Genomic DNA, 15,150 nt, shown 5'->3' with positions numbered 1-15,150 from the left:
TTTCTCATGGATGAGGTTCACAAAGCTCTAAAGAGGTTGAAGCTCCAGCAACACTTGTAGTAAGAAGAACAACTTTTTTTGCTTGGCAGACACTTTTCAGCCTGTAGCTTTCACCGGGGTACAGGTGCTTTTGCTTTAGCCTTAACACTGTCAGACATTTGCTCTTCTTCATGCACTTTGAAAGAAGGCGAAGTTGAATCAGAAACCTTGACACCGAACTTTGCAGTGGCCAGGTAGATTTTGCAGCTAGGTGTTTGCACATTTAAATAAAGAACAGACTGTTGTTGGGTGATCAGTCCTGTACTCTCTTTAGTACCCAATTTGCAAATGATTCAGCAGACCTGACGGTTTTTGTGAGTGACAAAAGACAGCCTTTCTCGCCTGCCCTGATAATGACAGCACAGGGCAGAATAATAAATGCATCCTGTCTCTAATTTCTGGTGGAACTGAACTGATTATTCAGGCCAGACTGCATTGTAAGATGATTCAAAATTCATCTACTATCCACTTCTGAGGCAGTGGTTCATGGGCCTTGGAGCAAATTAGAGGAGTCCAGTTCAGTCTGTCAGTGGGGAATTAAAAGGGTATCTGCCACTCTCGGCAGCTCTCTATTAGCAGTAAATGACAGTGTTCAATGGTGAATCTTGACATGCAGGAATTCAAGTGAAGAAGACAGCTTAAAAAGTCAAAGACCCTTTTCTAAGATGTATGTAGGTTGTAGAGGTTGTAAAAAGTTACTTCTGTCCTCAAATAAAATCAAAAGATAGTTCAGCTAGAACGTCCTTAAACCCACGTTACAGTGTAAATTTTTAATGTGGAGGTGAAGTCTAGCTCTTGTCAGTGTTCACTATGCACTCGCTTAAAAACAGGAATATGCATTAAAGCAACAAAAAAAAAAAGAAGAAGAAGAAGAAAAGATGCTGCGCAATTAAATGGAATTACATGCTTGGTTACTTGCAACGCAGTGGTTGTTGATGTTCTACTTATTAGGGTTATAACAATGTTCATGTACTCACCACTCTCTGGCGCATTCTTAAACTTGTGCATCACGAAATTCTCCATCTCCAAATTCGACCATCTAACTCTGCTCCTCAGACGTTATAAGTTACAAATGTGACAGAAATTGTAAAAAAGACAGATCAAAAATACACGTAATCAGCACGTTGGAAGATTCACCATGGGTATTTTACTGTAACTGATACACCCAGCATGCACCTGTCGAGAGCCATCACATCATCGTGGGTGTGTTTGATGTGGTTAACGTGACAGTGGCTCACCAGGTGGTTCGCTCAATCAGGAACTCTGCCCTCTTGTGTCCGAAGACGCAAAAACAACTCATTGATGAATGGCACGACAGAAAGTGAAATGCAGACAAACGCAAATTAAAAGACATTTAATCAAATGAACCATTCTACATGTGAATGAGTGCATGGGTGAAGTAAATGGTGTATGCAGTTTTGTTTAGTGCAAAAACCCCAACCAAAGCACAACGAAAATCCAAAAAGCAACTGACCTCTGAGGGCTTTCATAGAGCACTGACACACAAGGCCCAAGTGTTGCCAGTGTCACTGATGGGAAACGATCCACACCAGCCCTCCAACGCCTGCAAATGAGACGTGCCACACAAACGGGCAGAGAGGAAGGCTGGGTGGAGCGGATCATTACACAAGAAAGACTCTCAAAAAACAAACAAAAAAAAAACCCCATTACAGCAGCAAGAGTATATGTGATTCATTACCTTCAGTCCTGTTTGCTTTGTTGTTGATATTATAAAAAATAAAGGACATGAAATTGCACAATTTCTCAAGATGATGTCAGAAATTGTGCTAAATTACTCCTGAAGATTTCTCCTGAAGGGATCGCACATCCACCCAGGAAAAGAAGAGCGGTAGACCATTTAACAGTTTAAATTGTTTGTTAGATGAATCATTTCCTGAATTTAACACTCAAAGAGTGCTACACCCTGTGTAAAATTAAGCGCTGTAAATATCTGAATATTATTAATATGCTTATCAGTGATCAGGGCCCCAGCCATGTGCTAATATTACTGCTGTATGATAGATAATGTCATATCTGAAAAAAGAAACATGCTTAAAATGTAGACTTCACCCTGTCTGCAAGTCAAATTGATGAGCACGATTAGATAAATGTTTTGATGCAAGATTGTAAAGGAGGCTGTAAAGTTAGAGTTCTTGAATAGCAACCAGCTTGGGAAATGGTACTACACAATGACATGCAGGGGGAGAATTTCAGTGCACACTATCTTAGAATTCAGTGCAATATCCAAACAACTGTCTGAAAGATTCCCCTTCGGACCTGGTGGTTAGAGGGTCTGTTGAGGGGGGTGTTAACATAAAACATGGTTTTATCATTTGCCCGAAAGCAGCCCTCTGGCTTTACAGTTGCACATGTAAACCAGCACTGTTTTTAAAACACTTAAGTCAGCATATTTAGGAGTTTTCCTTAAACTTGCTGAATATGCTGAGTTAGTGGATCCACCTTAATTTTCAACCCAGTAGCACTAGTTAAATTGTTATTTTCCACATTGCACTTGATAAGACTAATCCTCAACACTGAAAATGATCTTTCATCTAATACGGTCTCTACTGAGAAATTGACTGGCCTAATCTGCAGCACCAAGAAGAGTTTTTTTTAAAGCAATCAAACATCTAAATTTCCCAAGGCATAATAGATGCATTATTGCATAAAGCTGCATCCATAGATTGTGAGAATAAAAATGCAAGGTGGCACAGAAGTCAGATTTGCACCAAATATTTAAATACAACATCTGAAATGATGCATGCCACATGTCTCCAACGTTGCTAAGTTAATTTGCCAGCCTAGTGAATCTAGTGTGGGAGGGGGGGATACGAGAGTAAAAGTGTAGTACCTATATTTCTCCACTAGATTATGCAACATCACCATGACAAAATATTCACACCGAGTACGCCATTTTGATTTGGCACTAAGAAAATATTCACATAGTGGATTTGAAGCATGTTTGAATAATAAAGTCATTTTCTGCCTGTAAAGTCAAGAGAAAATTTACTTTGATTTGTTCTACAAGTTAAAGTTTTAGATGTAGCTCCTAATTCACTGCCAAACAGTGAGCATTTGGATAAGTCTGCTTTATTAAATGAGTAATTACACGGCAGAGTTCAAATGACTAGGAGAACTAGGTAAATCATTTTACTTGTTTAGTTGCTTACACAACTACCATGCCGTTCGAAACTATTTTGTTCCTCTATGTTGTTATTCCCTCTTTCATCTCTCTTTTTTATTTTAATCTTTTTTTATTAGTTTTACCAAAAGGTCAACGAGCACAAAAAGAGAGCGGAACACGAGCAGCAACAAAAATAAAAAAGGTTTCGCACACCCATGATCTCAGCACTTTGTAAAAGCTTAGCTCAGAGGTGTGAAAAGCTGGTGACAGCATGAACACACTTCCTCTACATGCAGGGGAGCTATTTTTTCACAGCTATAAAAGGGAAATGTCTCTTCGCACATATTGTCACAACGATCAGTACAGAGTGTTGAACACTACATTCAACAATGCGGGAATTTTTGAGTCTTTATGAATAGCAGTCAACATCTATTCATTCATATTTGTAATCACTGCTGATACAGAGTAATGTGAGATAAAAGCTGAAAGAAAGCAGGATTAAACTTGTCAGTTAGCACTTCTAATTACTTCTACAGAACTTTCAAACTAGTAGCTTAAGAAATTAAATGAAATGCAAGGAAAGATCTTAATGTAAACTTTGACAACATTTTTTGGTATAATGTGTGAGATGAAAGGGGAGAGTCTTTTGGTGTTTCACTGGTTAGCAAGAGGTCTACATTCTCATCCATTCCTCAGTTGTGGGATGTATTTAGTTGCTAACCTCAACCATATCCTGTATGTCACACTGCTAGGTCAAAAGTGACTGAAAAAAACAGTATCAACACACTAATTTTAGTATTGCTTTTGGGGGGAGGTGTGAATAGTTTTTGATGTTTTTCAGTTAAAATGAGTTTTGTTTTTGTTTTTAAATTCCTAAATGCCAAGAATTTAAAGAAAAACCATAAAACCAAAAAGAAAAAAACACTGCAAAGGACTGATAACAATTTAGACTTCTGAGAATCAAACAGGAGCGTATTTTTTGAGACACTAACACGGGTTATTTAACAAAATGTCCCAGTTTTGTCTCTCTTCTCTAATAGGTAATACATGTAGTCATGTTGCTTAAACAGAATTTTCTTGTAAAAGATGGAAAGCAGAAGAGAAAAGGAGAAGTGGGAATTTAGCAGTACCACTATTTTTTTGTGTTTTTTTCATGTTAACAGTTTCAGACAGTAAGTAGCAAAAAGCAAGAGTGTCAAAGCTAGAACTTCACACTGGCTCAGTGAAAACTGCTTTAAGAGCCGTACCATACCAGCAGTGTCAGTTAAAAAACACAGTTTGGCTAACCTCAATATCCACTGCTGCACCACAGATTTCTATGACACGAACATATTTTGGACTTACAGTCGTCAGTGTACGACACAGACACAAACCAAAACATTCAGACTCCATTCTGACCTCTAGGTTCAGGGTATGTCAGGAAGTTGTTGAGACAACTGGGTCACATTCAGGTTCCTCCTCATTGTTTGGGAATCCAGAAAGAAACAAGAAAAACCAAACACAACTGACACAAAATACACAAAACTCTGAAAGTACACTATCTTGTTATAGGCAAGAAGAAGTTTGAAATATAACAGGATAAGCCTTGGACGCTTGCCATGATCATTATTGGTAAAAGTCACTCTGTGAAAAAGAAGTCAAAATGAAACAGTAGGAAGACAGTCGCCCAACTCAAGTGGAACACATGTATCATTTGAATACAGACTATGTGCAAAGGAGTGCCTGAGCTCTGGACTCACACACTGATTTATCATGCTAGGCACAGCTTTGACTGAGGTATGCATAACATCCTTACCCACAAAGCCTGACACTGACCATAATCTGTATTGTATGTGTTGGCCAGATACATCATGCTGCTACTCAGATGTATTCCCTTGTTGCACTGATATGCTTGCTTTTCTATGTAATATCCATCCATCCAGTTCAGCGGGGACGCTGGCGCATGTCTCGGCTGATATAGGGTGAGAGGCAGGGTACATCGTGGACAGGTCACCAGTTTGTTGCAAAGCTAACACAGAGAGAGACAGACAACCATTCACACTCACATTGAATCCTATGGGAAATTTAGAATTAACAACCTAACCCCACTAAATGCATGTCTTTGGACTGTGGGAGGAAGCCGGAATAACGGGAGAGAACCCACACAGACACTGGGAAAACATGCAAACTCCAAACAGAAAGGCCGCGGTGGATTTGAAGGCAGGATCTTATTGCTGTGAGACAACAGTGCTAACCACTGTGCCATTATGTAGCTTTTCTGTTTAATATCAGGTACTTTTTAGTGAAGTTACATTGTGATAGCTTTTATTCATATATTTTATTTTATATTTATCAGGCGAAAACAGTGCTACCACTTTAGAACTATTTCATATACACCTATGAACACATCACTGTAGGCTACATATAATGACCAACAAAAAAAAGCCAAACATTTGTGTAATTTAGAGATCTGAACATACTTGTTATTTGTGAGTTGGGTTATTGAAAAACTTCCAATAATGTAAAGCAAAAAAAGAGTAAGAAAAAAGCATTTTTCTGTATTTGTCTGTGACTTTGCATATAGATCGATACCAGTGATACAAGTAGTATCACTGATCTGATCTGATAACAATACCAGCATTGATATCTATATCTGTTTCTCATGAAAACATGACAAAATGTTGCTCTTACACTTTATATTTTAGGCACTGAATCTTTGTCTACAATAATCATGATATGAAATTAAGACTGCAGCGTGCACAGGCCTGAAAATTACACCATGAATGTCAACTGGAAACAAAACAAGTCACTGAAAAAATTAGCAGTCTGTTTTATTTTATGATACTTCTCTTGCAACATGTTTCCATTCCTTCACATTTTCAGAGCAAAAATCAACCCTCACAGATCTTGATAGGTCATAAATGTATGAGTGTGTGTGTAGCCAAGCACGTCATAGTATAGTTTCAAAAGGCTGTTTCCTGTTACACTGTGCTACAGGAAACCCTTAAAAGACGTAAAGTTTTTGGTTTGTAGAAGCATGTGGTATATTTTTTCCAGTACTGTAGTGCTTAATCTGTCCTTTTATTGAATCAAAGTGCACTAGGCCTCCTCTCTGGGGAATTACATACAGACTATATACTATGTAGAGGAAACAAAATAGTAGAAGCCTTCTTTGTTTAATTCTTTCTAAATAAAGCTCAATGCTGTTACCATTGTTACATTGTCTAAAAAACATAAGCAGCCAGAGGCTAAAACCATGAATATGTCATCATCATCATCATAATCAGCAGACTGTGTGCCTATGGGAGGGTATACCAGCTGGCAGGACACTGTAAAACAATGACTAGCCTCACAATCTAAACTTTTAACCCTCTGTCTGTTCCCACACTACGTCTAAAAGAGGAGAAAGTTCAAGTGACAAGTGAGCTATGGCAAAAAGAGACATAAATTATCAGGGTTGCATAATGTAGTAGCATATTGCTGCAGCTGTGCAGTCGTCAGAAATACTGGATTTCATCTGTCACCACACCGCACCCCTCAAAAAGTTAGTTCCTAAAAAGCAACTTCTGGTTGTACTCCCATAAAAACTTCTGCGTCAGAGGACTGATCTTATTACTGTGTGTGTTAGAGTGAGCGAGAGAGAGAGAGAGAAAGAGAGAGAGAGAAAGAGAGAGAGAGAGAGAGAGAGAAACTCCTCCCAACTAAAATTCACAGTCACCACACTATGTCACCCCAGTAGTCAGACAGGCAGAAAGAGAAAAGGGATAGTTCAGTCTGTGAAGGGATGTGTGTTGTTGGGGAGTGCTTCAGTCGCTGAGTTATTGGTTTGCTGCTGTCAGCATAAACGTTAGCTACTTTTTCTATATCAGTTCATTTGACTGGTGGATTAATATTTACTATTTTTCAGTTTTTTAAATTACAGAAACAAGTTAAAGAACCTTTGAAAGAGTTGAGAAGAAGAGAAAAGGTTGGGGCAACCTTAAACTAGATAATTCTGCAGTTTTTGTCTGGGTTGGTTAAACTTTCTTGAAACGGGTAAGGACTCTTTTTGCTTCTTCACCATGACGTGCAGATGGAAGCTTCTTATACTGGGTGAGTCACATATGTGGGAGATGGAATGGAAAACATTATCTTTTAAGATTTTTTTTGTAAGGATCTGAATTTAGGATGACATCTTAGACAAAAACTTTTTCAACATTTTCATTGAACTGCTGTCTAGTAATACTTAAGCTGTCTAAAATAATGTCTATGTCTAAACAGCAGTTTTTGCTTTTCGGACATAGAAACTTTTTTTGTTGCATTTGTTTAGTCACTTTTCTTTGAGATAAAGTCAGCCAGCATATTGTCATTGACAAAATTATAGTAAATTAATAAAAGTTCTCAGAGATTTTCTCAATTTTTTGTTGAATATCTCATTTCATCTAAACTATAATTCCAATTTTTCATGAGACATTACAACCATGTCACATTCGTGCAAAAGTTATACAGAAAGTTATATTAAGCAATTGAACAATTTAGCAATGTTTTAACTTCTTCAAATTAAGAAACAAATGATTAAGTGTTGCTGCATCTAGCAACCAAACGTTTTAAACTGGCAACAGTTTTCTTTCATGGAAAAAAATAAACTGTAAACACAATGACAGGTGTTTCATTCTCCACCCCCACCCCAAAAACGAAAAAGATGCAGCATATTTCTGAGCCATAACAATAAATTAGTTTATTTGTTTCAAAGATTACACTCTTTCTTTGTGTTTTTAAATAGCCAACTTTATACTGCACCCATCAGGTGTCAGTTAAGAGTTCAAAATAAATGGACTGTGCACCCTCCCAGATGTAATAATGGTTTGTTTTTGTGCTCTGGCATGTAATGTTTTCTCACTCATAGGAAGCACAGTTCTCCAGACACCAATGTGCTGTTTATTTAGAATCATATTTCAGAAGCAGGAATAATGTGAGGAAATTAGGATAGAAATGAGGGCCTATGCTTTTTCTTCCCAGACCTTTTACTATCACAACTATTTTTGTGCAATTTATATGATAAACAAAATTCTAATTCAATCAGAATAAGGTACTGACCTATAGTATACTAGGCTGACAGTTCTCGCTTGTTTTTCAGCTCTGTCTTTCTTCCTCATCATGGTGCTGTCAGTATCAGCAGGCTGCCCTCAAGGATTTTCAGCAAAGAAAAAAGGGTGCATTGGTATGAAAATCTTTACAAAACAAAACATCAGACACTTAATCAGTAATGGAAAATGTGCAAGTTGAGCAATGTGTGGACCTTTTAATAAAATAATTAAACATATAACATGTATTATCTCTGAAATTTATTTTAAATAAAAAACACATATTTGTTATATGTGTTTTAAACCTTTTCGATCAAAAGTTTGAGTTTCTGGATTTTCAAGCTATTTTTATTTTTAAATCTATAACAAATTCATATCGAAGCACATATTTATGCAAATACATCTTTTCACATTTCTGTGTCCTTACAAAGACATAGACGAATGTAAAGATGAAAAGCCATGTGAACAAGATACAGTCTGCACAAACACAAATGGGAGCTACTACTGCCAATGTAAAGGTGGTTTCAGAAGGCCGAAAGGGGAGGTGAATTTTACAACTGGTGGATGCAAAGGTAAGTCATCTCAAATTTATGGTGATAACAGCTCTGTGGTTGATTTGGAGAACGTTTATGTCATACAGTCATAACTTATGTAAAGATTAAAGGTCTCTTCTTTTTTTTTAAGATATCCAAGAATGTTTTGAAATCAAAGACATCTGTGGACCTAACGCCAAATGTAAGAATGCAATCCCCTATTACTCGTGCACCTGTGATGATGGATTCATTTCTACTACTGGGAATAAAACCTTTCATCATGATCAAAATGCTACATGTGAAGGTAAAATGTTGTTCTCATTGGTGCTGCCATTTTATAGTGATCTCTTCAGTTTAAGGTGATGGCAGAGGATTTTTTTTCAGAGGTATTCTTACATGTCTTCTTCCTGCTGCTCTAGATATTAACGAATGTCAAAAAGGAAATCCCTGTGGTCAGAATGGATTATGTAACAACACACAAGGCAGTTATTACTGCATCTGCAACGCAGGGTTCACTAACTATGGCAAGAAAACGGCACGGTGCACTGGTGAGAATACTGTCCATCATCCATTATAAAACTGGGGTTCTTCCCAGTAAATGCAACAGAAACAAACAGAACACTTATTGAATACCTCTGGTCATCCGTAAGCAAATTTATTCATTAAACTTTCTTTCTTCAGAATCAAACTGTGATGTTTTCAAAGCTCTAAACGGGCTGGAAGAGGTAACTCCACATCACAAATACTATAAAGTATCAAAATTCAGCACATATTATGAATAGAGTTGTCTCACATTTTTATTTTATCCACCACCAATCTCTCTTCTAGAAACTTCCCATTGTGAAGCAGCTCAATAAAAGCTGTCAGGAGCTCACAGGGGACAAAAGTCAGAATCCATCTGATCGGACAAACCAGACTGAAGAGGACTTATTGAAGGTACTACTAAATTCAGAACATTTTAACCTTACTGCAAAAAAAATCATCAAGTTTCTTGAAACCAGGCAGGAAAATAATGCTCTGCCTCTTTCAAACTGTCACATGATGCTCAGATGTCTCATAGACCGTTTACACTGAGGTCTGCCTCAGTCTGCCTCTGTTTCTTGTTTCTCATGGTCTCCTCTCTCTTTGTCTTTAGAGATTGCAGTCAGAAATAGATCAGCTCTTGCCCAGTAAATTTCTCAAAGACAGAAGAAGAGTCTCCACCTTTCTGGATTTGGTGGAGAATGTTCTGAGGCTAATTGGAGCCGTGACGAAGATGCCAGGGAGAAACACAACTTCCACTCACACAGGTTTAATAAAAATTTGCATTTGCAGCAGAATTTAAAAGAAAAACAAACCAACCAACAAATATGTCCAATTCAGGTAGATATGTTCAAATCTGACAGGAGCTTTTGCCTATAGCTTGTACATTTATTATTAATTACATTTTCTTCAGCATTATTGAACAAGCAGTGTAAGATAAGAAAAAACAACAACATTTATCTGGTTTCAGAGCTGAAAATGCTGGCACATCATGGGCCTGTTATATCCAAAAGAAACACAACTTTATCAACTAAGCATGCTCAGTTGGACATCCAGATGGAAATGGCGGCTGGAGAACCTGCCTATTACCCTGGTAATGACAACAAATATCAAATTTGTAGCCAATTTCATCACGTTATGACACACTCCAATTATTTTCTCCTTTTATTGTTTCAGGCTTTACAACAGTGTCCTTGATGAGCTACTCAAACCTGGAAGACTCTACAGATACCTTCTTTGATGGGATCAAACCACAAAAGAACCAGAGCTTTAAAATAAACTCCAAAGTGGTGACTGTCACTGTTAGCAACAGAAATACAAGGCACCTCAAAACGCCAGTCAAACTGACTTTGGACCACTTGATACAGGTAAAGAGGAGAGCTTACTACTAATGTTTAGTGACTGTGTTAATCTACGTTGACAAACAGGAACAACAGAACAGTCAGTATCTCTGGTGTACATCTGTTTAACAGAAAAATCAAACGCACATCTGTGTGTTCTGGGATTCCTCGGTGAACGGAGGATCATGGTCTGATCGTGGCTGCGGTGTGGTGGAGTCAAACCTGGAATATACTGTGTGTTCCTGTAATCACCTGAGCAGCTTTGCTGTACTGATGGCCCTCTATGAGATGGAGGTTAAAACTAATTATATATACCATAATGCTTTTAGTTCAGAATAAGTTTAAACTTCAACCCATTTTCATACAATAATGTTACCATTCTTTCTCTTCCACAATAGAATAAGTTCGAGTTGCAGCTGGTGATCACCTGGGTGGGCTTGTCCATTTCACTGATTTTCTTATTCATCTCCATCCTGACATTCTCAATGATCCGCTCCATTAAAAGCACAAGAACCACCATCCACCTGCATCTCTGCATCAGCCTCTTCATTGCAAACCTTGTCTTTCTAGCGGGAATCTCTCAGACAGCGAACAAGGTAAACAGAAACTCCACTTGCCATCAGCATGTATGCATTAGCAGAAGTTTCTGCCACCTTCAAATATAACAGAGAACTATATACTAAGTTGCAGCAAAGCTACTGTTAAATACCCCAACTCTTTGATCTTTGGGCTGAAAGAATAACAACACTCAGTGTATAAATGCTCAATCAACAATCTCTTTAATCAATACAATTCTCTTTATTCCATACAACACTTTGAGCATTACAAACGTCCGAATGGGAGATGTGCACGGGAGGGTGTCCAGAAAAATCTCAAAGTGTTTGACTGTTTCTCACATTCTTATAGCTTCAGCCCTCCTCCAAACTAAGCATTCACATTCTTTCTCTCTCAGTGAGCCTAAGTTACAACTTTGGCTTCCTGTGCAGTATGTTTTGTTTTTTCTACAATCAGAAAAGCAAGGCCATGATTCTCTGCAAACAGTATTCTCTTTATAAATCAACAGTATGAAGTACCATAGGATAGTGTAATTCATTCACAGTAAATCAGCAGTCAAATGTAATACAAACCAGTCTAATCAATCTAATAATTTCACCTTCTAACTATAGTATAATGCAACTGAAAACTATATAATGATTTCATAAGCTTAAATCAGAGGTATAATGTAACATAAGACAGTGTAATAATCTCACACTACTGAATTATTAATAAGAGATATTAATAAGAGATATATAATAGACACATAAACAATTGAGGAATTTCTAGACATTTCTCCCCCTTCATATTCATCCACGTTATTCATGTCTGTTACCCTGATCCTCCTCTTTCCTTTACTTTCCCTATTAGGCTGGCTGTGCAGTGGTAGCAGGAATCTTGCATTTCTGCTACCTGGCAGCGTTTTGCTGGATGTGTCTGGAGGGCATTCAGCTGTTCAGGATGGTTGTCCTCGTCTTCAACACCAACTTTAAAACCCTCCACATGATGGCAGTTGGCTATGGTGTTCCAGCTGTTATCGTTACCATCTCTGTCTTAGCTAATTCTGGAGGATATGGCACTGAGAGATAGTAAGTTTCCCCAGTTCCAATTATATTGTTCTATCGTTAATTCAAGTTTGAATTACTTATTATTTTCGCATACAGTCTATTGAAAACTCTTGATGTGCATTTCAGTTGTTGGCTAAATCTGGATATCATTTGGAGTTTCTTTGGCCCTGTCTGTGTCATCATCATTGTAAGTATTTAAATAATTATTGAGTTTAATGTGATCCAAAATGGTGACTTGTGTTATGTTTAAACCTCACCTTTGGTCTTTCAGATAAACATTTTCTTCTTTCTCATAACTGTGTGGAAGTTAGCGCAGAAGTTCTCAAGTTTGAACCCTGAGCTTGATAATCTGCACAAAATAAAGTAAGTCACAACTCAAGCTGCCCACGCTAAACGCCCCATGCAATTGCTGCGTGGAAAGTATAACGTAATCTATTGCCTCACCAAAGTACCTCGCACATGACATGTATGCATCTTTGTTGCCTCCTGCAGGGCATTCACCATTACTGCAGTGGCACAGCTGTGTGTTTTGGGCATCATGTGGATCTTTGGTTGTTTCCAGTTTGAGGAAAGCACTGTAGGCATGTCTTACCTGTTCACCATTTTTGGCAGCCTTCAGGGTGTTATGCTCTTTATCATGCACTGTCTGTTTTCCAAACAGGTTAGTCACATTTGTCTCAAAAGTAAGGAACGAGTTCTGCTGTCTTTAGTGATGCCCATACTAAAGATTTTCTGAATTTAGGTGAGAGAAGAATATGAAAACATCCTGGCCAGATTCTGTGTGCCTCGGAAGAAGAGCTACAAAGAGTTCAATTACTCCAGCAAAGCTCAAGTAAGCAGCTATTTATATTTTATTTTCCTTTTTTGACTTTCTCACTAAGCAATATTAAAGTGAAATCAAACATTTATTATAGAACATTCATTTTGATTTGATTCATTTCATTTCATATTGATTCATTTTGAACATTTGATCTGTTATGGAACTACTACTTAAATTTTAAACCCTAACAAAACTCAATTCTTTCCCATTGGTTAAAGAAGACAATAAAATGTTATACTTAATACTTTTTCATACGTATACAACTGTTCCTCAACTGTTCCCTATACTTAAGGAACAGTTGAGATGGTTTTCACAGCTGATTGAACTATGCCCCTTTGTCATCTTCAGGCATCCAAGAGCAGCCAGGACACAGGAGAGTCTCATTTTTGAGAAGCTAAAACCTGACTTGAGACAAACTGATTTGCTGGAGACTTTCAGTCATTGGGACATATTGACATCGCACTTATAGCGCACCTGTTTGCACCTGTTTGCTTTGTTGCAAAATTTTGTAAATATTATCATTCTTTACTATGTGTGGGCCTTTTATTTTAAGTCACTGAGTTATCTATTCAAATCATTGCAACTTACAAAATCCTTACAAAAGAAGCATTTTGTTAAGTTTTTCAAACAGGAAATTATGTAAGTAGTTTTAGAAGCATAAATCTACAAGTATTAAAAATTTCAGATATGAAAAAATGTTTTCAGATTATCATAATTGTGTAAAGACCTGTTGTATCAGGTAAATCTAATAATGCTAATTCTTTAATTCAGGTACTGTATTTAATGAGCAATCTGAAACATATTTGCTGAAAAGCACCTTCTTCAACCACTTCCTCAAGCCTCTGAAAGACCCACAATAAGAGGACAATTATGAGACCGAAACATATATTTAAATGTTTTAAAAGTTTGTGTTTATATTGCTGAGCAATTTTCCTGTGTTTTCATTCTTGACTGCATCCATTCTCTGTGTTTTATCATGAAGCTATTTTAGAAGATTGTAAAAAATTTTTAATGCATTTACAGTTTGCAATTACTTCTTTATTTATGTTTATTGTTAAAAACCTTTTTTAAATTTTTTTTTTTAATGTTCTCCTAAAGGTTTTAGGGTAAATACATATTCTGATGTATATCATCTTTAGTGATTTTAAAATGTATCACATTTGATATAGAGAATAAACTAGCAATGAACACCAGAAAGACAACTTTTTGGCCATTATTTCAGAACACAAAGCTTTAATTCAATGTTAAAGCATTTTCATAATACAGACTGCACCTTATGGTGTAATTTCCCCATATTTCGCATATGATTTCAATGTCATCTTTTTGAAATCAGGGTATAATTTTCATAAAGTACGTCCTTAGTAGACAATAACTTTAAGTTTTATTATATATTATATAATATATTTATTATATTATATATTTTAGAGGAAAAAGACATTTGAAGACATTTTAAGTACTATATAATTTCAGTGTATTTTAGAAAAAAAGAGCAAATAATGTTTCCCGATTTTAGGTTGGAATTAGAAAGTGATTCTTGATGTGTCGCAGTAAATAGTCAGTTTTACTCTCATGCACAGTTGACTGTATCTGATGAAGTGTTAATCTGACTTTCCTGCATTATAATTATAAATGAAAAAAAGCACTATCAAATATTACAAAACTTAGGCCGTGTGACTTCCAAGCGATTTAACCAAAACATGTTTATATATTTATTTATCTTTGTTTTCTGTCATAAACATTCAGGGTCCAACAAGATTTCTTTCAAAGGAAAAGAAAAATATAAAAACAAAGTGGATCTTTTGGTGGAGAAGAAGAAATATTGCCACTTCGAGAGTGTTTCAGATTCCTTTTTTAAAAACTTCTTATATCTTGAAAGTTTCTGTAGTCAGGTGAACTATGGAGTTTTAGACTCTTTAAGATTATGCTTATGTTTTCATGTTAAATTAGTCCTGTAAATGTAGTTCCATTCATTTACACTGCACACATAGGGGCTGCTTAGCAGACCAGATGGCTGAGTTTTCTTGAACATCACCAGTTCATACAAGCAGTTCAGTTTCTTAGTAAACACCCAAGAGACAATCCACATCATTTAAAGTGTACACTGCATAAGTCCATCATGCAGTAGTCCC

At 36.8% G+C, this 15,150-nt stretch overlaps 1 protein-coding gene across 1 annotated transcript; it reads left to right on the top strand.

Moving 5' to 3' along the window:
* The first annotated feature begins 6,866 nt into the window (after positions 1 to 6,866).
* On the top strand, positions 6,867 to 14,290 carry LOC146388418 (adhesion G protein-coupled receptor E5-like). Its single transcript, XM_084925712.1, has 18 exons — positions 6,867 to 7,234; positions 8,259 to 8,342; positions 8,637 to 8,777; positions 8,890 to 9,042; positions 9,158 to 9,286; positions 9,420 to 9,463; positions 9,567 to 9,674; positions 9,874 to 10,027; positions 10,231 to 10,353; positions 10,437 to 10,627; positions 10,733 to 10,894; positions 10,999 to 11,196; positions 12,005 to 12,222; positions 12,328 to 12,388; positions 12,473 to 12,564; positions 12,694 to 12,862; positions 12,944 to 13,033; positions 13,370 to 14,290. Exons 1-18 carry the CDS (start codon positions 7,204 to 7,206, stop codon positions 13,409 to 13,411), a joined length of 2,190 nt encoding a protein of 729 aa, XP_084781838.1. The 5' UTR covers positions 6,867 to 7,203; the 3' UTR covers positions 13,412 to 14,290.
* Positions 14,291 to 15,150: the final 860 nt, after the last annotated feature.

The sequence above is a fragment of the Perissodus microlepis genome, chromosome 4 (assembly GCF_051167445.1).
Source record: "Perissodus microlepis isolate ML-2025 ecotype Zambia chromosome 4, ASM5116744v1, whole genome shotgun sequence".
NCBI classification, from domain to species: domain Eukaryota; kingdom Metazoa; phylum Chordata; class Actinopteri; order Cichliformes; family Cichlidae; genus Perissodus; species Perissodus microlepis.
This window is presented reverse-complemented; position numbering and strand designations above follow the sequence as displayed.